Here is a 25760-nt window from a genome sequence, read left to right on the forward strand (position 1 = left end):
TCCAGGACATCCCGGTTGGCACAGGTAGCATCACCTTCCTGTGCGACGTGGCCACCGGACAGACCAGATCTATCGTCCCAGCAGATTGGAGACGACAGCTTTTCAATTCCACCCACGGGCTGGCTCACCCATCCATCAGGACCACAGTACGGCTGGAGGCCAGGAAATATGTCTGGCATGGTTTCTGGAAACAGGTCAGCAGGTGGGCAAAGGAGTGCACGCAGTGCTAAACAGCCACGGTACAGTGGCATACCAAGACGCCACCAGAACACTTCAAGCCCATGGACCGAAGGTTTGACCATGTCCATGTGGACGTCGTGGGACCCCCATCAGTATCCCAGGAGTTCCGCTACCTGTTGCCATTTCACCATGTGGCCAGAATAAGTCCCGATGGCAGACACCTCCACGACCTCCTGCGCCAGGGCCCTTATTTCCTCCTGGGTGGCACAGTTTGGCATGCCGTCCCACATTAAATCGAACAGAGGGGCCCAATTCACCTCCAGTTTATGGTCTGACCTTGCCAGCCTGTGGGGTGCTCAGCTACACCACACGACAGCCTATCACCCGCAATCAAATGGGCCGGTGGAGCGCTTCCACAGGCACCTCAAATCCATACTTATGGCCAGACTACAGGGACCCAACTGGGAAGACGAGCTACTGTGGGCACTGCTGGGGATCCACACAGCGCCCAAGGAGGACCTCAACACCTCTTCCGCCGAACTTGTCTACGGAGCTCCACTGGTGGTCCCTGGGGAATTTGCACCACCTCCAGACAGGCAACAAGACCAATACAGCAGCACTCCTCCGCAGGCTACGGGAACGAATCAGCAACCTGGGCCCAACTCCACCGACCAGGCACGGACAAGTGAGGATCAACATACTCAAAGACCTGCAGGACAGTGAGTATGTTTTCATTTGCAGGGGTCCACACCGTCCACCGCTACAGAGGCTGTATGAAAGTCCATTCCGGGTTGTGCACAACAACGGTGTCACATTTGAGCTGGAGGTCAGAGGCAAGGCAGAGGTCTTCACTACGGACAGGTTAAAGCCGGCACACCTGGACCTGGCACGTCCAGTCGAGACGCCAGCACCACACAAGTGAGGCAGGCCACCAAAGCCTGTAGAGACACTGTCTTCGGGCACCAAAGACAATACCACTGGTTCTGGGGTGGGCCATGTAGCAGCACACTGCTGCGGCATTTGGGCCAGTGCTTCAGGTGGTGAGCGCAACCAAGAGCCAGCAGACCACGCAGTGGCACTGGCCCCAGCAAGCAAACTGGTGGCTAAGGCAGCATAGGGGCCAGCATTCCCAACATGGTGGTGGCACCGCTGCACAGCTAACAGATAGGGACAGCTCATGGGGAAGAAGGTATTGTCATGTAAGAATTTACCCATGCACGGGAAACCCGGTATTGTTATGCTGGCGGTGACTTCAGCAAATGGGGGCAAATGGCAGGAATGCAAATGGTATAAAAGTCGGGCTTCAGCCCCAATAAACGAGAGCTGTATCTGACTGCACTCATGTCTGTGTGTGTGTGTGTGTGTGTGTGTGTGTGTGTGTGTGTGTGTGTGTGTGTGTGTTCGTTCAAGTAGCATGTGGTTACATCTGTATATTTTTGCACTGAGGACCAGAGAATGCTGTTTCATCAGGTTGTTCTTGTACACTCAGATGAAAATAAACTTGATTCTCTCTTAATATCACCAAAGCCAAGGAGCTAATTGTAACTTTGGGAAGGAAAAACCAGTGATCATTGGGGTACTGGAGGTAGAGAAGATGAGCAAATTTAAATTCCTGGCAGGTACTATCTCTGAGGACCTTTTCCTGGATCCAACAAACTTATGTCATGTAAAGAATGCACGTCAGTGCCTGTACCTCCTCAGGAGTTTATGGAGATTCGGTATGACATGGGAAACTTTAGAAACTTCTACAGATGAGTAGAAGAAAGTGTGCTGACTAGCTGCATCATGGCCTGGTATGGGGGCAACAATATATCCAAGCAGAAAGCTCTATAAAACATCATGGACACACCCCAGCCACAGGCAAAACTCTCCACCATCAAGAAAATCTACAGGGATCTACACTACTCAGGACATGCTGTATTCTCGCAACTGGTATCAGGAAAGAGGTGTAGGAGCCAAAAGACATGTACCACCAAATTCAGGAACAGTTGCTACCCCACCACCATCAGATTCCTGGGACAGAATATGTTGTGTTTTATATTGTATATAGATAAGTTTTTGGGAGATAAAGTGTGGCAGCATTTCAGAACAGATCTCATTTAAAATACTGGAGCTCATGCTAGACAGTCCGGCTCCAAGAACCTTTGCAAAAGCTATGGGGAGTGCATATAGAGACTTTGCTAATGGATTGTTGTTTTGAAAAGCAACAGATGGAAGAACTTGGAGGAGCCGCAGTCTGTCTGAGTGCAGTTTGCTGTTCTAGGAGGGTCATGTGGTTTTGCAAGCAGAGAGAGTAAAACAGGCTTTTCTCTGAGTGAGAGAGAGAGAATTCAGTTCTGAAGTTTTGAAGTTCAGCAGCAGCAGCTGGGACTGGAACAGGACAATCTGGCAAACTTATGGAAAAACCCCATTTTGAAGACTGGTTGTGAGTGCTTAGTTCAGCCTGGTCAAAGCCCTTGTGGTTGATACAAGAGGAGAGTTCTGCCTGCCTAATGTTTTACTTGAAATAAGGGAAACAAAAAGGAACTCTGTGGTTACCTGAAAGAAAGAGGTTATCATCTGGAGAACCCTGATGGGGTAAGTTTATTTGGAAAGACACTGAAGTGGTTGGTTACAAGGAACCAGTTGTGGGTGTCCAACGAACAAGAAATCCCTCTCTGAAAACCGACAAGAACCTTCCTGAGTGGTAACCATTTAACTTTCAAGCACCAAAGCCTGGTGAACTTCAAAAATGTTAAATTCTGTGCACAGTATAATAATTGCCTGCAATCAATGAACTTGTAGGGATGAGAAGTGAGATGGGACTGTGAATTAAATAACTTTTCCAAACTTAGACATAACGTACACATGCTTAGAATTAGAATGGGGTTAAGTCAGGTTAGTTAAGTTAATACTAATAAGTTTAAGTTTGATCCTGTTTTCATGTTTAAAGATAATTAAAAGCAACTTTTGTTTAAGTAACCTTTTCTCTTGGTGAATATCTATTGCTGCTGGGTTTTGGGGTGCTCTGGGTTCGTAACACTCAATAACAAACTCAGTCAGGGACTCATTTAAAGACTTACTTTGCACATGATTTAATATTGAATATTTATTTTCTGTATTGCATAGTCAGTTTGTTTACATTTCTTTCTTTATTTACATTTTTCTTTTTCTGGTCTGCAGGAAAAAAAAGAATCTCAGGTTTGTATGTGATGTCATGTGCTCTGACAATAAATTTGAATTTTAAACATTCACCAGTACATGGAGTAGGGAATAGTAGGATTATGGGACGATGATTCTTGGCTGCTGGGGAAGTGCAATGTAGTTCATGAAAAGAAATAACAAAGTTACGGTGATGAAAAATCTATTAACACATTGACAGTCATTTTGTAAGGAAGGAATTTATAACCACATCTGCAACAATGCAGTTGACTCTAAACTCCTCTGAAATGCGTTTCAAGCGAGTGCTGAAAGGGGCATTCATTGCTTGTTTTGCCAGTGCCTGCAAATCCTCTGGCTGAATCAAAAGGGAAATTTGTAATACCATTTCAAATGTTATGATTGTATTTGCTTCTCTTCATCTTTTGAGGCAGTGCTTTTCTGATCATAAAATCTTAGTTCTGTTGGAAAATAAATTATTACAATAAAAAAAATGCACTTCACCTTCTTTTGTTCCACACTCTGCAAAGTTGATCTGGAAGCTATTTAGAAAATTTCAATTGACCTGGCCTAGTTTAGGACAATGAATTGTACCTTTACCTTTATGTGGCTGCTCCCTCCCCACCACCCTGCCACCTCCTTTCCATTGTTGCATGAATCCTTCAAACCTAAATTGGAGCATCCCTACCTCTGTGGGAAATGACCAAGATGCCATTGCTCATTTCCTGAGAAAAATGCACTGTTGAAACATTGGATAAAACATTAAAGACATCTGTATTTAACCACAGGTATGGGCAAATATTGCAGGAAGAATTGAAAATCTCCACTAGTGAGATTTTGTACAAAATTTTAAGCCTGATAACATTCTTTTTGAAAATAAAATCCATTTTTCTAATGGTGGCTTCATTAAAAAATATCCCACGACCTCTGGGTTTGCACCCAAAATGATGGAGCCTATGATTGGCAGCAGCCACAAGGGGTTGCAGACTCCAGGGCGCCATAAAACAGGGAGAACACTCATGTCTCAGAAGGGGAAGCAAAGGAGATGACCTATGGTGTGTTGACCATGGCAGTGGACCAGTGAGGGGTTCTGCAGCTGAAGGACCCACACAGGTGGTGGACTGCTAGTGACTGTAATTGAGGGACTCACACCAGGCTGCGGATATTGGAGACTGGCTGGAAACTGACGGAAGGGGTATCAGATATTGGAACTGGGGTGTGAGAGGGTGCTCAAGGCACTGAAGTCTGGTTAATAGAAGTCTTGAAGGACCTAATATAGTAAAGCATGCCTCAATGATTCACAGACTCAAAATTGGAAAAGGAGATCAAAAGAAAGATGACCCAGACCTGAGTGAAAGAAATCTGAAATTTGCATGATGGTGGAAGAGTTCAGAGAGGAATTCCAGTCTGTGCATTTAAAGGCATGACTCCCACTTAGTGCTTGATCGATCGATGACAGGGATGTGAAAAGATTCAGAAATGGTAATGTAAGCAGATCTTGGTGTCTTGTATGTGCATTAAAGTTACAGAAGTCAGAGTTGCAGGAAAGATCACATTTCAGTGTCAATTCTTGGATGGATTCAAACTCTTACTGGCTTTGTTTTAACAAACTTAATTTTCCTGCTCTCTCTCTCTCAGCGCATCAAAGAGGGCAGTATCATCGACCAAGTTAAAGTAATTCTCGTTGGCGACCACATCGAATCAATCAACGGCAAAGGTGTGGTGGGTTGTCGGCACTATGAAGTGGCCAAGATGCTGAAAGAGTTGCCGAAAGGCAAAACCTTCACTTTAAAACTGGTTGAAACCACTAAAGCATTTGGTAAGTTCAAAAGGCGACACCAGTGCACAGTTGCAGAGTTCTTGCACCCTCTTGAAATCTTTCTTCCTACCTCATGCAGTGCATCAATTTGTGATGCAAGTTCTGACCAAACTTGGGGAAAACAAGCAGTGTCTCGATTTGTAATACAAATACTGATCAATGACCATGCCTATTTTCCCCAAGTTTGGTCAGTTTTTTTTTTGCTATGCCATTTGATAATTCTCTTTAAAATGACAGTTCAATTGGTTCATTAATGTCAGTAATAGAAACCTGTTGCATTTGACCTAATTTCTGCAATCCCACATTAAACAGGTTGCTTCTCTCACTATTCTCTATCATGACTGGGCACTCGTTTGTATGAAACCTATGTGTGTCTGTTAAAGTTGGCAGTACACCCTTGCCTTGAGGAAATAAATGCCGGCCTTTCCTACATGTGGGATGATGATTGTAATCGAATTGGTTTGAAAATTTGAATGCATTGTGCCCAGGAACTAAGGGTGAGGAGGAAGAGTAAATATTTCCAAGTTTAGTTCACTCAAAACAAATGTCAAATGACATGGGGAAGCTGTGAAATACTCATCAGTGTTTCTTCTAGTAATGGAATGTGGCAGTGTTCGCATGGCGGTTAACATGATGCTTTTACAGTGCTAGCAGCCTGGATTCGAATCTTACAGACCGTAAGAAATTTGTACATTCTCCTGATATCTGCGTGGGTTTCCCCCAGGTGCTCCGGTTTTCTCCCACCCTCCAAAATGTATGTGGTTGTAGGTTAATTTATGTGTAATTGGGCGGCATCGGTTCAAATGGCTGGAATCACTTGAGGCTGAGAGTTGAATTCCATTTGTTCAATCCTATCTTTTTTTTTGTGGCCTCATCTTTAAATCAATTAAATGACTATATTTCCGACTGCATCCAAATTTGCAGTTCATTGCGATAGATTTTGATATCACAAGCTACATGTTGACCAAGGACTGCACGATTTAGATCGACATGACTCTGTCGCTCCATTGTTGCCTTCAAATGATATGCTGGTTTCACACTTTTTTAAAAAAAATTGGTTGGTTTCCAATAAAAGTATTTTATTCCCTCTTAAATGGCAATTCCACCATTCAGTTGAATATCAGCTGTAGAAGATTTAATATAACCTGTGAAAAGAATCAGAATATCAAATAGCAGGTTCAGGAACAGTTGCTACCCTTCCACCATCAAACTCCTAAACAACACTCAGAGATTCATTTGAGGATTCTTCCTTTGCACATTATTTTACTGAATTTTTAAAATGTTTTCTGTATTTGCACAATCATTTTGTTTACATTTCTCTTTTGAATACTTTCTCTTGAGTATAGTTTACACTTCCAATCAGTAGAAATTCAGCCTGGCCTGCAGGAATAAAAATCGTAGAGTTGCATGTGATGTATGAATTTGAACAGTAGACCAAAAGCAAAATAGTGCAGATTTTGGAAATCTGAAATAGAAACAAAATATCTGGAAATGCTCAGGAGATCAGCAGCAAATGAATAACAAACAACCCTTAATCATTACAACCATAGAACACTGTAGCAAACAAACAGGCCCTTCAGCTATCTAGTCCATGCCAAACTCTCTTTCTGCCCTGTCTTGTTGAGCTGCACCCGGCCCATAACCTTACCTTCCATATCCCTCCCATCCAATCATTTCTTAAATATCGAAATAAAACCCATATCCACCACCTCCACTGGCAGCCCGATCCACACTCTCACGATCATCTAAATGAAGAAGTTCCCCCTGATGTCCCCCTAAAAATAATGGGGCGGGGGATGGGAATGTACAAAGAAAGAAGGAGGAAGGTGGTACAGAGACCAAAGCAGGAGGTAGGAAAGAGAAAAAGAAAAATAGAGGGCAGAAAAGTCAAAAGCAAAAGAGGCAGAGGTCACTGGATTATCAATGACCATAAGGACACGTTATCTGAATGCCCATAAGTATTAGAAACAAGGATAGTGAACTTGAGGCACAAATCATTACCCAGGCATATGATTTAGTGGCCATCACTGAAACATATTTGCAAGATGGGCACGATTAGGAATTAAATTTTCAAGGGTATCAGGAAATACATAAAGATAGACAGGTGGTAAAGGTGGTGGGGTGGCGCTCTTAATCAAGGATGAGATCAGGGCAACAGTGAGTGAGAGATGATATAAGATCTAAGGAACAGAATGTTGTGTCTATCTAGGTAGAGATCAAGAATAATAAAGGGAAAGAAAAATCACTGGTGGGAATTGTCTATCGCCCACCAAATGCACAGGCAATTAACCGAGAGATAACTGAGGCATGTAAGGACGAAATGGCAGTGTCGTAGGGGACTTAAACTTCCACGTAGATTGGGAAATTCAAGTCAGTCGAGGGAGTCTTGAGGATGACTTCATAGAATGCATCCATGATAGCTTTCTTGAACAACAGGTTAAGGAACCAACAGGGGAGAATGCTATTTTAGACCTAGTATTGAGCAGTGAAATAGGTAAAATTAACGATCTATTACAGGGGTGGCCAAACCGCGACTCGTGAGCCACATGCGACTCTTTGACCTTTAATATGTGGCTTGTGGAAAATTCAAGTATTCTAGAAATTTCACCTCTCGCCCGCCCGACTCGCGCTGCCGGCCTCTCACCCGCCCGACTCGCGCTGCCGGCCTCTCGCCCGCCCGACTCGCGCTGCCGGCCTCTCGCCCGCCCGACTCGCGCTGCCGGCCTCTCGCCCGCCCGACTCGCGCTGCCGGCCTCTCGCCCGCCCGACTCGCGCTGCCGGCCTCTCGCCCGCCCGACTCGCGCTGCCGGCCTCTCGCCCGCCCGACTCATGCTGCCGGCCTCTAGCCCGCCCAACTAATTTTGTGAGGTGGAAATCTGATCAAAATATCTCTTAATTTTTTGGTTGACCTTTTTTTACATATTTGTGTCTTTGTGATTACAGAAACTAATACAAATTAACAGTTTAAAAACTGCATACATGAATAAATATTATTGCATTTCTTACAATTTATATCAAATTTTTGTAACAAAATGTGTATGTAACAATAAAAACATATGTGTGAATTTTGTTCATGTCGTGCGGCTCTCAAGCACCTGAGCTTTATCGTTTTTGGCTCTTACATTAAGCAAGTTTGGCCACCCCTGATCCAGTAGTTTTGGACCCTCTTGGAAAGAAATGTTTCTGCATCTCAGTTTTAAATTGATGCCATTTTATCCTGAAGTTATGCCTTCTTATCCTAGAATCCTCTTCAATGGGAAAGATCCTTGTTGATCTACTCTGTTCAGGCCTTTCAGCATTTAAAATGTCACTGAAGCCCCCCCTTCAACTTTCTCTATTCCAATGAGAACAGTCCAAGAGCTGACAAGCAATCCTCATCTGCTAAACCTTTTGTTTCTGGTATTCTAGTAAACCTTCTTCAACACCACCACATCTTTTCTCAAATAAGATGCACAAAATTGTACACAGTACTCCAAGTGATTGAGGAATAAGCTAAAAAGTTGAATCATTTCTAAAGAGACATGAAAAACGAGGTTATTTTATGCATATCCATTATTAGTTGCACAAGCATCGACAGATGCTGGAATCTGCAATGGGGCCCTTTATCAAGACTTTGCTTGTTCAGATGAAGGATCTCCGCTTGAAACTGCAATTGTCCATTTCTCACCATAGGCGGTGCCAGATGCACTGGATACCTCCAGGAAAGACTGTAAGTGATAAACTAATAGATGTCTTTAAAATGGTGGAAAGGCTTGACAGTGTAAATGTTTGATAAACTTCATGAATAGTAAGAACAATAGCACCCCAGATTTTTTTGCCAATCATATCTCTGAGTTATTATTCGGTCTAGTCCCATTGATCTGCACCCAGACCATAGCCCTCCATATCCCTCCCATCCATGTACCTATTCATATTTGTCTTGTATGTTAAAATTGAGCTCACATTCACCCCTTCAGCTTGCAGCTTGTTCCACATTTTCATCACTCCCTGTGAGACAGAAGAAAAAGCTTAAGAAAGAAATCAGTAGGCTAAAAGAAGACATGAGGTTACTTTGGCCAACAATGTGAAGGAAAATCCTGAAGGTTTTTACAGGTATATTAAAAGCAAAAGGATAGTAAGGGACAAGATTGGTCCCCTTGAAGATCAGAGCGGTTGGCTATGTATGAAGCCAGGAGATGGGGGAGATCTGAAATTGTTTTTTTTTTACATCAATATTTACTCAGGAAACTGGTATAGAGTCTAAGGAAGTAAGGAAAACAAGCAGTGAGGTCATGGAGCCAATACAGATTAATGAGGAGGAGGTGCTTACTATCTTAAAGCACATATGGGTGGATAAATCCCCTGAGCCTGTCAAGACATTCCCTCGAACCTTGAGGGAGATTAGTGTCGAAATTGCAGTGGTTCTGGCAGAAATATTTAAAAATGTCCTTAGCCACGGGTGTAGTGGCAGAGGATTGGAGGGTAGCTCATGTTCCATTGTTTAAAAAAAGGCGCCAAAATAACCCTGGAAATTGCAGACTGGTGAGCCTGACATCAGTAGTTGGTAAGTTATTGCAAGGTGTTCTTCTTGGGGTATCGGGTATACAAGTATTTGGACAGCCAGGAACTGAATATGAAGAGTCAACGTGGCTTTGTTCTGTGGTAGGTGTTGTTTAACCAATCTCATAGTTTTTCAAGGAGATTACCAGGAAAGGTGATGAAGGATGTTGACTACATGGACTTTAGTAAGGCCTTTGACAAGGTCCCATGAGGGAGATTAGTCAAAAAGGTAAAAACTCTTGATATTCATGGGGAGGTAGTCAACTGAATTCTACGTTGGCCACTCAGGAGCCAGAGAGTGGGAATGGATGATTGCTTCTCAGACTGGAAGCCTGTGACTAATGGTGTGCGTCAGGTGCTGGGACTATTGTTGTTTGTCCAAGCATTAAATATAGGAGCGCTTGACGTCCTGTTTTGCGGAAACTGCCAAAATGTTTGGCCTGGAAGTCAGCCTGAAGAAAACTGAGGTCCTCCATCAGCCAGCTCCCCACCACGACTACCAGCCCCCCCACATCTCCATCGGGCCCACAAAACTCAAAACGGTCAACCAGTTTACCTATCTCGGCTGCACCATTTCATCGGATGCAAGGATCGACAATGAGATAGACAACAGACTTGCCAAGGCAAATAGCGCCTTTGGAAGACTACACAAAAGAGTCTGGAAAAACAACCAACTGAAAAACCTCACAAAGATTAGCATATACAGAGCCGTTGTCATACCCACACTCTTGTTCGGCTCCGAATCATGGATCCTCTACTGGCATCACCTACAGCTCCTAGAACGCTTCGACCAGCGTTGTCTCCGCTCCATCCTCAACATTTATTGGAGCGACTTCATCACCAACATCGAAGTACTCGAGATGGCAGAGGCCGACAGCATCGAATCCACGCTGCTGAAGATCCAACTGCGCTGGGTAGGTCACGTCTCCAGAATGGAGGACCATCACCTTCCCAAGATCGTGTTATATGGCGAGCTCTCCACTGGCCACCGAGACAGAGGTGCACCAAAGAAGAGGTACAAAGACTGCCTAAAGGCATTGACCACCGCCAGTGGGCTGATATCGCCTCAAACCGTGCATCTTGGCGCCTCACAGTTCGGCGGGCAGCAACCTCCTTTGAAGAAGACCGTAGAGCCCACCTCACTGACAAAAGACAAAGGAGGAAAAACCCAACCCCAACCAACCAATTTTCCCTTGCAACCGCTGCAACCGTGTCTGCCTGTCCCGCATCGGACTTGTCAGTCACAAACGAGCCTGTAGCTGACGTAGACATTACCCCTCCATAAATCTTCGTCCGCGAAGCCAAGCCAAAGAAATATAGGAGTTGTGATGTTGTGGTAAAATTGCACAAGACATTGGTGAGGCCAAATTTGGAGTATTGTGTACAGTTTTGGTCACTTAACTGCAGGAAAGGTAACTTTCAGATAGAAAGAGTGCAGAGAAGATTTATTAGGATGTTAATTAACCATATATCAATTACAGTACAGGCCATCTCAGCCCCTCTAGTCCGCACCAATTTAAGTGAACTCCACTCGTTCCACCCACCTGCTCCCTGCCCATAACCCTCCAATCCCCTCACATCCATGCACTCATCCATCCTTCTCTTAACAAAATTGACCCTGCTGCAACCACCTCTTCTGAAAGGTCTTTCCACTCATCCACCACTCTCTGAGTGAAGAAGCTTCCTCTCATGTTACTTCTAAACTTTTGCCCCCTAACCTTTAACTTATGACCCCTCGTTCCAATCTCCCCAACCCTCAAGGGGAAGAGCCTATTCACATCTACTCTATCTATCCCCCTCATAATTTTATCATCTTCTTCTTTGGCTTGGCTTCGCGGACGAAGATTTATGGAGGGGTAACGTCCACGTCAGCTGCAGGCTCGTTTGTGGCTGACAAGTCCGATGCGGGACAGGCAGACACGGTTGCAGCGGTTGCACTGTTATTGGTTGGTTGGGGTTGGGTGTTGGGTTTTTCCTTCTATCAAATCCCCCCTCAACCTTCAATGCTGTAATGCTATTGTATTCTAGATACTACAATCCAGGCAATAATTTAGTAAATCTTCTCTGCACCCTCTCTACCTTACTGATATTCTTCCAATAAATTGGGGACCAGAACTGTACACAATGTTTCAAACTTGGCCTCACCAATGCCTTGAATAATCTCAACATCACCTCCCAGCTCCTATATTCTATGCTTTGATTTATAAAGGCCAGCATACCAAATGCCTTCTTCACCACCCTATCTACATGAGAATCCACTTTCAAAGAATGATGAACTGTTGTTCCAAGATCTCTCTGTTCCTCTGCATTCCTTAACGTCTTCCCCTTCACTGCATATGTCAGGGAAAAGTTAAACTTTTAGAACTATATTCACTGGAGCGTAGAAGATTGAGGGGAGATTTGATAGAGGTGTTTAAAATTGAGTGGGATAGACAGAGTAAATGTTGGTAGGCTTTTTCCTCTGAGGATAGGTGAGATACAAAGGGAGAAAGGAGAAAGGTTTATACCATCCGTATATACCATCAATTGTTACTGGAATCTTTTGCTTGAGAAAAATTGTCATTGGCCCATTTCCTTTGGAGTTATGAAACTGTGCACATAACGAGTCAATTAGGTACGATTAAAACAGTGGTTTTCAAACTTTTTCTTCCCACCTAACCTTAAGCCATCCCTTACAAATCATAGAGCTCCTATGGCACAGGGAATACTTAAAGTGGTATGTTAGTGGAAAGAAAAAGTTTGAGAACCACTGGTTTAAAGGAAACATTAGGGGAGGGAGATCAGAGAGTGGTGGGAGTGTGGAATGAGCTACCAACTGAGGTGGTGAATGCAGGCTCCATTTTAATTTTTAAGAAGAATTTGAGAAGATACATGGCTTGGAGGGGTATGGAGGGATAAGGTCAGAGTGCAGCTCAGTGGGTCTAGGGAGAATAATAGTTCAGCATGGACTAGAAGGGCTGAAGAGCCTATTTCTGTGCTATATTGTTTTGGTTCTCTGCTTCTATTTTAACCTTTACCTTGAATCCATTTTGTCTCATTCTTATCTCACCTAACCTCTAGAAAAAACCTGCTTGCATTTACCCTATCTATACACTTTGTGGTGCTTTTTAAGGCAGAGCTGCAAAGGAAAACACTGACTTGCATTGTAATCAGCAAAGAACTATTTTAATTTCTCTTCAGACCACATTTTGTCACTTCTGGTTCGGCCGTTCTGAAACTGGAAATGACGATGTAATACTCCCAGCGTAATTCTCAGCCCCCGGGCTTCATCCTCAAGGTGGAGGGGGTCTAGCGCCATCTTACAGGGACAATTCAAACAAAAAGCCATGCCTCCCAGCTGCCTCTACACACTTCATAATTTTGTACCCTTAATTAAATCTCTCCTCATTCTCTGATCCTGCACAGAATAAAGTCTTCACCTGTTTCACTTTTCCCTGTAACTCTTCAAGTCCTGGCAACATCCTTGCAAATCTCCGCTGCACTCTTTCAATCTTATGGATCTCTTTCCTGTAGTTGGGTGACCTAAACTGTACACAATACCTCAAATTTGGCCTCACCAATATCTTGTACAACTTCTCTGACGTGGAGCTCACTTCCAAAATAGTTGGATTCAATAAATTCAGCTAAGTAAACGCACAAAGGACTAAGGACCAGAATGGTGAGCTAATATGTTGAGAACAGCATTGTGTGGAGCATGAACATTGACGGAGATCAAGGTGGCCCAAGTGGCTGCTGTAAGTGAGATGTGGCTTGATGTTAGGTGTGACTGAATTGTCACTGCAAATATTAGAAAGATCCTACATTTGTACGAAAGATTCTGGGAACTGCCTCAGAGTGGCTAAGAAATGTAAATTGTGTTCGAAACATGGCTGTGTGAATGCTTGAAATAATTTGTTGGTCTGTTCGCAGAAGAACCCTTCTCACTGCACATGATATCTTGTGACAAATAAAGTTAAATTTGAAAGACTTTAGCCCCATTCCTATGTTTCTTATAAGTGTATCAATTTCCTATACTCCCTTTGAAAACAAAAGCTGGAGGAAACTGCTGGTTTTGCAGCGTCGATAGGAGGTAAAGATATATGACCAACATTTCGAGATTCAGCCCTTCGTCAATGTTTGAGCAAAATGCAGGCAGGTTCCTGAATAATTAAAAAGGAGGAGAAAGGAAGAAAGGGCAGAGGGAGGAGCACAGGCCAACAAACAAAAGGTGATAATTGGGCATGGATAGGAAGAAGAGGGGAAAGGTGAGAATTGATCAGGGGAAGGAGTTGCTCTGAATGTAGAGCTGGAGGAGACAGCCAAGGAGAAGAGAAAAGCACAGAGCAAAAGGAAAAAAAGAAAAGGGAAGGGGAGAGATGGGGCAGGACTAGTGAAAACTGGAGAAGTCAATGTTGATGCCATCTGATTGGAGGGCGTCCAGACAGAATACAAGATGTTTTTCCTCCAATGTGTGCTCCCTTTAAAGTAATTGGGCCCCAATTTCCCATGTTCTTTGAACAGACTAGGGCTTGTTCCTACAGTATCTTTGAACACATCAGATTTTGTTTCTCTTTAAAACTTGCCTTGCACTTATAACCATATAATCGTTTACGGCACGGAAACAAGCCATGTTGGCTCTTCGAGTCTAGAACAACTCCACTAGCTCAACCCTCCCACTCTCTGCTCATAGCCTTCTAACCTCCTCACTTCCATGTACACATCCAACCTTCTCTCAAATGACAGAAGGGACCCTGCCACAACTCTCTCATTTGGAAGATCATTCCACTGAGTGAAAAAACAACTTCTAATATTGCTCCTAAAGTTTTGCACCCTTACCCTTAACTCGTGTCCCCTTGTTCCAACCTCCCCTGCCCTCGTGAAAGAGTCTGTTTATGTCTAGTCTGTCTATTCCGTTCATAATTTTAAATACCTCTATCAAGTCGCCTCTCAGTCGACTACGTTCCAGTGAATAAAGTCCCAGTCTCCTTAATCTCTCCCTGTAATCCAGATGCTGTAAGCCAGGCAACATCCTTGTGAAGCTTCTCTACACCCTCTCATTCTTATCTCTATCCTTTCTATAATTTGGAGACCAGAACTGAGCACAGTACTCCAAACCAGGCCTCACCAATGCAGATACAGCATCACTTTCCAGCTCCTATACTCTATACTATGATTTATGAAGGCCAGCATACCATATGTCTTCTTAACCACCCTGTCTACATGGGAAGCAGCTTCAGTGAACTCTGCACCATAACCCCCAGGACCCTTTGCTCCTCTGCATGCCTCAATGCTGTCCCTTTATCTGCATATGTCCTATACTGGTTATTTTTACCGGAATGCAACACCACACACTTGTCGACATTGAATTCCATCTGCCATCTTTCAGCCCACTCTTCCAAACAAACCAAATCCTTCTGTAATCCAAGAAAATCTACCTTACTATCCACCACTCCCCCTATTTTCGTATCATTTGCATATTTGCTTATCCAGTTAACCACACCCTCCTCTAAATCATCAATATAAATGATAAACAACAAGGGACCCAGCACCGATCCCTGAGGCACCCCGCTTGTCACAGGGTTCCAACCTGACAGACAGTTGTCCACCATGACTCTCTGCTCTCAATCTCCCAGCCACCTCTAAACCCATGTCACAATCTCTCTACTAATTCCAAGTGACCCAAGTTTCCTTATTAACCTTGCATGCGGAATCTAATCAAAAGCCTTTCTAAAATCCAAATAGATCATATCCACCGCTCTACCTTCATTCACCTTTTTTGTCACTTCCTCAAAAAACTCAACAAGGTTGGTCAAACATGACTTTCCTTTTACAAACCAATGTTGGGTGCCCCTAATCAATCCCTGCCTATCCAAATATACGTATATACTATCTTGAAGAATACCCTCCATAACCTTCCCCACCACCGAAGTCAAACTTACTGGCTGATAATCACTTGGCCTACGCATACTGCCTTTTTTGAATAATAGAACTACATTTGCAACCCTCCACTCCTGTGGTACCACCCCATCCTCCAGTGATCTTTGAAAAATCACTGTCACTGCCCCCACAATTTGTTCCCTGATCTCCCTTAAAGTCCTGGGAAAAATCCGATCAGGACCAGGAGACTTATCCACCTTAATTGACCCTAGAAGTTCCAAAGCCCTCGCTTTACTAATCCCTATCCTTTCCATAACTAAGCCTTTTGCCTCTCTTATCTCGTATAGCCCAATGTCCCTTTCTCTCGTGAATACGGACGAAAAAAAATTGTTCAATATTTCTCCCATCTCATACGGCTCCTGACATAGTTCACCGGTCCCATCATCCAGTGGACCGATTCTATCTTTAACCCTTCTTTTACTGTTCACATATCTGTAAAAACCCTTAGGATTCACCTTCGCTTTATTAGCTATGGACACCTCATACCTTCTTTTTGCCTTTCTAATTTCCCACTTAAGGTTCTTCCTGCAATCTAAGTAACGACCAAACATCTCCTCAATCCCTTGTTTTTTTTAAAATTTGGTATAGGCCTCCCTCTTGACCCAAACAAACCATAATTTCACCAGAAAACCATGGCTCCCTCGAACCTTCAGTCTTCCCTTTCGGCCTGAATAGAGCATAAAGATCCTGTACTCTCAAAATCTCACCCCTAAATGCCCCCCAAATTTCCTCTACATCCTTTCCGGCCAAAAGATCATCCCACACAACTCTTGCAAATCCCTTCTCATTTCTCCAAATCTGGTCTTCCCCCACTCGAAGACCTTCAACCTTGGACCCAATCTTTCCCTTTCCATCATTAAGCTAAAGCTAATGGACCCATGATCACTGGATCCAAAGTTCTCTCCATCGCTTATTTCCGTCCCCTGCCCCATTGCATTCCAAAACAACAGATCTAACACCACTCCCCCTCTAGTTGGCGTTTCAACATATTGCTACAAAAAGCAATCCTGAACACATTGTATAAACTCTAAGCCATCCTGCCCTTTTACTGAGTGCGTTTTCCAATCTATGTTTGGAAAATTGAAATCCCCCAACAAAAGCACCCTATTTCTACTGAACATCCCACCTATTTCTTTGCACATTTGCTCTTCTAGTTCCCTTTCCCCATTTGGAGGCTGATAATATACCCCCATAATAGTAACCTCACCCTTCTTATTTTTCAGCTCTACCCACACTGCCTCCCTCGACGAGCCCTCCAGTCTACCTTGCCTCAGCACTGTTGTAATATCCTCCCTCTTTATAATGTTTTTAAAAAATGATTAAATATTATTGTTGTGTAGTGATGGGAGTAAACTCCAATGGTGCAGGAATTCTGTCATTTTGGTGCCACCAGTTACCAGAGAATGCTGACTTATCACAGTGTGATGTGTTGCAATTTTCCAAGAAGGCTTTGAGAACATCCTTGAATTTTTTTGGTAATCTCTTCCCATGACAGATCTTGGAATTATGTGACCATGCAAGTTACATCTCAAACATATTAGAGTTTTGAGAAAAGAACAGATTGGACCCATAGTGTCTGATCTTGTGAGCATTCCTTGCATTTTCTGCATTTACTTGCTGCCTTTAATGTAGTCCCAGTATTCTGGGAGGGAATACTCCAGAGTGTGCTATCCCCCTGTTTTTCAAGAGATCTCCTGCTCTCCACACTGTCAGCTGGTTGACAAGCCTTCTCCACTCACTTACTCTACTGTTCTTTGCTGGATCATCCTCTCATTTAATGCAAGTGGAATGCAGGAAGCCTTCTTGCCAGTAGAGACTGTGCCAAGCCCCACCATTGGGCTACGCTTCGCGGTGCAGCTGTGTCTCACTCCGAATATTTCCTTTCAAAAACAGGCTGCAGATGCAGAAACCTTCAGTGAACGAAGAGGAGCTGCAGGGGCTCATTGGGTCTCAAAGGTTTCCCAGCCGACGCGCTTGCTAACTGCCTCACTCCATAAATGCTGCCTGAACTGCTGAGTCCCCCCAGCTTTTCTTTCTTCACCAAGAATCATTTCTTGCACTGTCAACAGTTTATTGTTTAAAATTATTTTCACCAACATCACCAGCCATGACTGGATCTTAATCTCGTTTTCTGTGGATGGGAAGTGCACTTGAAAAATGGCTGCAGTCTTGCTCAATTGTCAGCGCTTCCATACCACTTGACTTGTAGTTTGAGACGTTGAGAGAAAGAAAGATGTCCGTGCATGACTTTAAAATCATATTTCAAATGCATTACAGCCAGTGATAGGTGTTTTGTAGTAATTGTTGTAAAGGAAAAACTGCATTAAGCAATGATATGCTGTATAATGTTGGTTGAGGGGTAATTGCCTTACCCCCCCTACTCCCAAACATCCTGATCACATTCCACTGTCTCTTTCCTCCTTTAACTGGTTCTGTTTAGCTCCTCTCAACTTTTCCTGAAACCAACCCCCCCCCCCCATAGATTTGTGTCAACCACCACCTGTCTGTTCACCTCTCTTGCCTTTACTTGTCCAGTACCCTATCACCTCATCTAGTTTACCCCCTCCACCCTATATTTGCTACTTCCTTTCCCACTTTAATGTCAGTAAAGAATTAGTGTACAGTTGATGTAGCAGTTAGCGCAACCACACATCGCAGCACCCTCCAATCCCTCAACCCTTCGCGGCAGCGGCACATTGAGGCAGAACCACGATAACATCCCGCATTGAGCCAGCCAGGGGTTTCCCCCATTACACTGATGTCACCAGAGTAATCAGATCCATCATTTCCCCTTTCAAATTGCCAGAGAATGCCCAGGTACGTTTTAGTGGGTTCCTTGACCACCTCTGATATAGGTCTGGGACCTGTTTGGACCCTTTCAAATAGTCACATACCTGGGTTGTCAATCCAGTAAATTGCCCAGTTTACATGGCAATTTGAAAGGGCCGAGTGAGGTCAGTGTGACTACAGGTTCTTTCTCCCTACTGGGATTGGATAGAATGCAGTGCAGCAGAAAAATCATAGAGCCAAAGTTAGGGCTATATGATGGCATATGACTTGCTGTCATTTATAAATTAATGGTTGGTGTGCTGGATGTTCAGTTGAGGTGAATCTGCTTTCTATTGAAGCTGCACTATAGAGGCTGACTGAAAGACTGAGACTTGGAAAATTAGCAGTGGCCAGCTTCATGTCAGAGTGACTCGAGGTTAAAATAGACACCCAACTGGGATTGATTAATTTGTCTGGTTAATCAGATTTTGGCTCCATTGCACTATTGATACAACTGTTGTAAATTGCACAAATCAATAATTTATGGACAACCTCAACTCAGCAAGTAATGCTATTTCCTGGAATTTCCAGGCTCTTAACCCATTCCTCCTCGAGTGATGCCATTTTGTTAAATCAAGACCTTGTTAACTCTATTCGGTAAAGAACCTTTGGCAATATTTCGGACAATTCTTTCTCTATCTAAGATTTTATTTATCCCCCAATTTGTATCACTTCAGAAAAAAATACATTACAATCAAGATTGTGATGAAGAGACTCTAATTTCAGAGTATTTTGTTCTTGTCTAATTGACATTTTGAATTTGTACAATAGAACAGGCAGAGCAGATCACCGATGACCTCCAAGTCCAGACTATCTGGTGGGGATGTGCAAGTTTAAAAATTTTGATTTCTTTTTTAGATGTGATTGAGCCCCGATCACGGGGAAGACCTGGTGGTGAGGGCAAGATTGGTACTGGAAGGGGGACACTACGGTTGCGTTCAAAGGGACCTGCAACTGTGGAAGAATTGGTAAGTGCAACAGAACTATGATCCACTGAATGAGGTTCCAAACAATTTGCATCAAAATGCTTGCATTGTTTCAAGCTCCATGCTGTATTAAGTTGTCTGAAAAGAGGAGAGTTTTGGATGTTCACCTCAAAGGGCCTTAGAAAGAATCTCTGAGGAACACCTGTTTCTGAATGTGATTTTTTTTTAGTATAACATCTTGTATCATTATGATTAAAACTGACAAGAACCGTTTTAATATTCAGCTCCATTTATAGGTAGAACACAAGTTCCCTCAAAGGAAAAAAAATGAGTGGAATACTTGAAATCATTGAGATTTCCCTCAAGTGGAGATGAAGTTATTTCAATGTGAATGATTCCAAAACAAGTTTTGACTTTAGATTCAAATCTTTTCCCATGTTACTATAAGTAAAATCCATGATGTCTTGAATTAAATCAATTGGCAGCCTCAAGCAACTGCAAAACAATTGAGGAAAATAAAATTAAAAAAAAAATTTAAAATAAATAAGAATAAAATAATAGGTAAAAATGCGCAATTTTAAAATTGTAAAAATAAATGATCCCTGATGTAACACACAAACCTTTGGTGAAGATGGGAGCAAATATTCATCCAGCAGAGAGCCTTGGTCATGCTTTGCTCGTAGTAGCTGTATGAATAGAGTTGTGAGAAACAGCAATGCCATTGCTAGTTGACGTGGTTAAGGGTTATGGGGATAAGGCTGGAAAGGGGTACTGATGGTAGTGATCAGCCATGATCTGTAAAATGGCGATGCTGGCTCGACGGGCCGAAGGGCCTACTCCAGCTCCTATTGTCTATTGGTCACCGTTGGGGTGAATCGCTTAAAGTTTCCTCCTTATCCTTGCTTAGTAAGAGTCGCCCAGGTCAGAGGTTTTATATGTAATCTTGGGGAGAGGGGATTAATTATCTATAATGTTGTTCATCTTTCGGGTGTCTCTCTGTGGGGAGAGGAACTAAATGTTTTCAAAGAATGTGACTGAAAATAAAGTAAGATGGTTTAAAGTTTATATATTTATGCAAGTGGCAGCGAGGTCCTTGGGTCGTAGGTTTTATATCGGAGTGGCCTTCTCCTATGCAGGTTTCTTACCCGGGCTGGAGGGGTCTGCCTCCCCTCCTAGGTCGGTCCATACTGCCCGGACCGGGGCCGAGGCCGCCGCAGTTCACCCTGTGCCTGGACTGGGGCCACCGCCTCCCACTCCCTGCCCGGACCGGGGCCTCCGTCTGCCTCACTCAACCGAGGCCGGGGCCGCCGTCTCCCCCTTGCTCCTGCCCGTATCGGGGCCGCCGCCGTCTACCCTTCGCCCGGACCGGGGCCGGGGCCGCTGCTGCTCTCCCTGTGCCTGGACTGGGGCCGCCGCCTCCCACTCCCTGTCCGGACCGGGGCCTCCTCCTGCCTCACTCGACCTCACGGCACACGAACCATGGGTGTAAAGGGTGGGGCCAGTACTATGCGCACTGCACTCCACCTAAAAGCTCCTTTGCGCAGGCCCGAGGACAGGTCCACGTCCTCCCCCTCCACGTCCTCCCCCTCCACGTCCTCCCCCTCCACGTCCTCCCCCTCAAAAGATGCTCACAAACTCAAGCTAGCATGCTGGAACATCAGAACCATGCTAGACAAGACTGACAGCCATCGACCTGAACGTCGGTCTGCCCTCATTGCACATGAACTCCTCAGACTTGACATCGACATAGCCGCTCTCAGTGAAGTCCGCCTGGCAGATGTAGGCAGCCTCCAAGAACGCGGCGCGGGCTACACACTCTACTGGTCTGGCAAGCCTTCGGATGAACGACGCCTATCTGGTGTAGGCTTCATGGTCAAGAGCTTCATTGCCTCCAAACTCGAAAACCTTCCAACAGGCCTCTCGGACCGAATCATGTCCATGCGACTCCCACTTCAAAACAAGCGTCACATCACCCTCATCAGTGTCTATGCTCCAACCCTCCAGGCGGAACCAGCAGAAAAGAACAAGTTCTACACCGACCTGCGCAACCTCATCCAACGTACCCCTACAGCCGACAAGGTTGTCATCCTGGGCGACTTCAACGCTCGTGTCGGCAAAGACTCAGAAACCTGGCCAGGAATCCTGGGCAAGCATGGCGTCGGCAAGTGCAATGACAATGGGCGCCTCCTGTTGGAGCTCTGCGCAGAACAGCGGCTTGTCATTACAAACACCCTTTTTCAGCAGAGGGACAGCCTTAAGACCACCTGGATGCATCCCCGATCCAAACACTGGCACCTCCTGGACTACATCCTGGTGCGAGAAAGTGACAAACAAGATGTGCTCCACACCAGGGTCATGCCTAGCGCGGAATGCCACACTGACCACCGGCTGGTTCGCTGCAAGCTCAACCTTCACTTCAAGCCAAAGCCCAGGAACAATAAAGCCCCCAGAAAGAGGTTCAATGTTGGAAAACTGCAGTCAGACGAAGCGAGAGGAAACTTCCAGGCAAACCTCAAAGCAAAGCTCGACGTTGCAACCCGCCTCACGGACCCGTCCCCTGAAACCCTCTGGGATCAGTTGAAGACTACCATACTGCAATCCACTGAAGAGGTACTGGGCTTCTCCTCCAGGAAAAACAAGGACTGGTTTGACGAAAACAGCCAGGAAATCCAGGAGCTGCTGGCAAAGAAGCGAGCTGCCCACCAGGCTCACCTTACAAAGCCGTCCTGTCCAGAGAAGAAACAAGCCTTCCGTCGCGCATGCAGCCATCTTCAGCGCAAACTCCGGGAGATCCAAAATGAGTGGTGGACTAGCCTCGCCAAACGAACACAGCTCAGCGCGGACATTGGCGACTTCAGGGGTTTCTACGAGGCTCTAAAGGCTGTGTACGGCCCCTCACCCCAAGTCCAAAGCCCGCTGCGCAGCTCAGACGGCAAAGTCCTCCTCAGCGACAAGATCTCCATCCTCAACCGATGGTCAGAACACTTCCAATCTCTTTTCAGTACCAACCGCTCAGTCCAAGATTCCGCCCTGCTCCAAGGCTAGAGCTGGATGAGGTTCCCACCCTGGATGAGACATATAAGGCAATCGAACAACTGAAAAGTGGAAAAGCAGCAGGTATGGATGGAATCCCCCCAGAAGTCTGGAAGGCTGGCGGCAAAACTCTGCATGCCAAACTGCATGAGTTTTTCAAGCTTTGTTGGGACCAAGGTAAACTGCCTCAGGATCTTCGTGATGCCACCATCATCACCCTGTACAAAAACAAAGGCGAGAAATCAGACTGCTCAAACTACAGGGGAATCACGTTGCTCTCCATTGCAGGCAAAATCTTCGCTAGGATTCTACTAAATAGAATAATACCTAGTGTCGCTGAGAATATTCTCCCAGAATCACAGTGCGGCTTTCGCGCAAACAGAGGAACCACTGACATGGTCTTTGCCCTCAGACAGCTCCAAGAAAAGTGCAGAGAACAAAACAAAGGACTCTACATCACCTTTGTTGACCTCACCAAAGCCTTCGACACCGTGAGCAGGAAAGGGCTTTGGCAAATACTAGAGCGCATCGGATGTCCCCCAAAGTTCCTCAACATGATTATCCAACTGCACGAAAACCAACAAGGTCGGGTCAGATACAGCAATGAGCTCTCTGAACCCTTCTCCATTAACAATGGCGTGAAGCAAGGCTGTGTTCTCGCACCAACCCTCTTTTCAATCTTCTTCAGCATGATGCTGAACCAAGCCATGAAAGACCCCAACAATGAAGACGCTGTTTACATCCGGTACCGCACGGATGGCAGTCTCTTCAATCTGAGGCGCCTGCAAGCTCACACCAAGACACAAGAGAAACTTGTCCGTGAACTACTCTTTGCAGATGATGCCGCTTTAGTTGCCCATTCAGAGCCAGCTCTTCAGCGCTTGACGTCCTGCTTTGCGGAAACTGCCAAAATGTTTGGCCTGGAAGTCAGCCTGAAGAAAACTGAGGTCCTCCATCAGCCAGCTCCCCACCATGACTACCAGCCCCCCCACATCTCCATCGGGCACACAAAACTCAAAACGGTCAACCAGTTTACCTATCTCGGCTGCACCATTTCATCAGATGCAAGGATCGACAATGAGATAGACAACAGACTCGCCAAGGCAAATAGCGCCTTTGGAAGACTACACAAAAGAGTCTGGAAAAACAACCAACTGAAAAACCTCACAAGGATAAGCGTATACAGAGCCGTTGTCATACCCACACTCCTGTTCGGCTCCGAATCATGGGTCCTCTACCGGCACCACCTACGGCTCCTAGAACGCTTCCACCAGCGTTGTCTCCGCTCCATCCTCAACATCCATTGGAGCGCTCACACCCCTAACGTCGAGGTACTCGAGATGGCAGAGGTCGACAGCATCGAGTCCACGCTGCTGAAGATCCAGCTGCGCTGGATGGGTCACGTCTCCAGAATGGAGGACCATCGCCTTCCCAAGATCGTATTATATGGCGAGCTCTCCACTGGCCACCGTGACAGAGGTGCACCAAAGAAAAGGTACAAGGACTGCCTAAAGAAATCTCTTGGTGCCTGCCACATTGACCACCACCAGTGGGCTGATAACGCCTCAAACCGTGCATCTTGGCGCCTCACAGTTTGGCGGGCAGCAGCCTCCTTTGAAGAAGACCGCAGAGCCCACCTCACTGACAAAAGGCAAAGGAGGAAAAACCCAACACCCAACCCCAACCAACCAATTTTCCCTTGCAACCGCTGCAATCGTGTCTGCCTGTCCCGCATCGGACTGGTCAGCCACAAACGAGCCTGCAGCTGACGTGGACTTTTTACCCCCTCCGTAAATCTTCGTCCGCGAAGCCAAGCCAAAGAAGATTTATGCAAGTGAAGTTTGTTCGGTATAAGTACAGCATGGTATTTTGTCTTTTAAACTGTTTATTCATAATGCAGGTGTATCAGTTGGGATTGTAAGAATAAGTCTCAAGCAACCAGGAAATATCTGGCATCTACCAATCCCCATAGGTGCTGGATATCAGGGGGTTTACTGTTGAGAGAAGTTTTAAAGAGATATGTGGGTCAAGTCCTCGGTCTCTGGGATAGGCTGCCAGAGGTACTGGAGAAAGTAGATATGACAGTAGTATTTAAGAGGATTCTGGGTAAACATAGAAACATAGAAGATAGGAGCAGGAGTAGGTCATTCGACCCTTCGAGCCTGCTCCGCCATTCAACGAGATCATGGCTGATCTTAAAATTCAGTACCCCGTCCCCGCCTTCTCTCCGTAACCTTTAATACCCTTATACTGAAGAAATAGATCTAATTCCCTCTTAAATAGATTTAATGAACCTGCCTCTACTGCCCTCTGTGGCAATGAATTCCACAGATTCACCACCCTCTGGGTAAAGAAATTCCTCCTCATCTCGGTCCTAAATTGTTTGCCTATTATCCTCAAACCATGGCCCCGGGTTCTGGATTTTCCCATCCTTGGAAACATCTCATCTGCATCCATTCTGTCCAGTCCTGCCAGAATTTTATATGTCTCTATGAGATCCCCTCTCAATCTTCTAAACTCCAGCGAGTACAATCCCAATTTGCGCAATCTTTCCTCATAAGTCATTCCTGCCATTCCAGGAATCAGCTTGGTGAATCGCCTCTGTACTCCTTCCATTGCAAGAACATCCTTCCTTAGATAAGGTGACCAAAACTCCACACAATACTCCAGGTGTGGTCTCACCAAGGCCCTGTACAGCTGCAGTAAGGTATCCTTGTTCCTATACTCAAACCCTCTTGATATGAAGGCCAACATACCATTTGCCTTTTTAACCGCCTGCTGTACCTGCATGCTCGCCTTCAGAGACTGATGTACAAGTACCCCTCGGTCTCTCTGCACTTCCCCATCTCTTAATCTATTGCCATTCAAATAGTAATCTGCCCTCCGGTTTGTATTACCAAAGTGGATAACCTCACATTTATCCACATTGTAGTGCATTTGCCATGTATCTGCCCAGTCCCTCAATTGATCCAAATCACACTGGAGCTTCCTGACCCCCTCTTCCGTGCACACAACCCCTCCAAGCTTAGTGTCATCTGCAAATTTGGAGATATTACATCCAATCCCCTCATCCAGATCATTAATGTAAATTGTGAACAGCTGGGGTCCCAGTACAGATCCCTGTGGCACCCCACTGGTCACCGCCTGCCACTCAGAAAACGAGCCATTTATCCCAACTCTCTGTCTTCTACCTGACAGCCAGTTCTCAATCCACATCAATACTTTGCCCCCAATCCCACGAGCCTTGATTTTGGAAGCCAGTTGTTTATGCGGGACCTTATCGAAGGCCTTTTGGAAGTCCAGGTACACCACATCCACTGGCTCTCCCCCATCTATTTTACCTGTCACCATCTCAAAGAATTCCAATAGATTTGTCAAGC

At 45.1% G+C, this 25760-nt stretch overlaps 1 protein-coding gene across 1 annotated transcript in view; it reads left to right on the top strand.

The window, feature by feature from the left end:
* gipc2 (GIPC PDZ domain containing family, member 2) overlaps window positions 1-25760 on the top strand; it is a 138189-nt gene that overhangs the window by 103279 nt on the left and 9150 nt on the right. The window contains exons 3-4 of the mRNA XM_069939324.1: window positions 4957-5137; window positions 19280-19389. Of these exons, the coding sequence (XP_069795425.1) occupies window positions 4957-5137; window positions 19280-19389 (291 nt within the window). The remainder of the gene's footprint in view (window positions 1-4956; window positions 5138-19279; window positions 19390-25760) is intronic.

This window comes from Narcine bancroftii, chromosome 5 (genome assembly GCF_036971445.1).
Source record: "Narcine bancroftii isolate sNarBan1 chromosome 5, sNarBan1.hap1, whole genome shotgun sequence".
In the NCBI taxonomy this organism is placed as follows: domain Eukaryota; kingdom Metazoa; phylum Chordata; class Chondrichthyes; order Torpediniformes; family Narcinidae; genus Narcine; species Narcine bancroftii.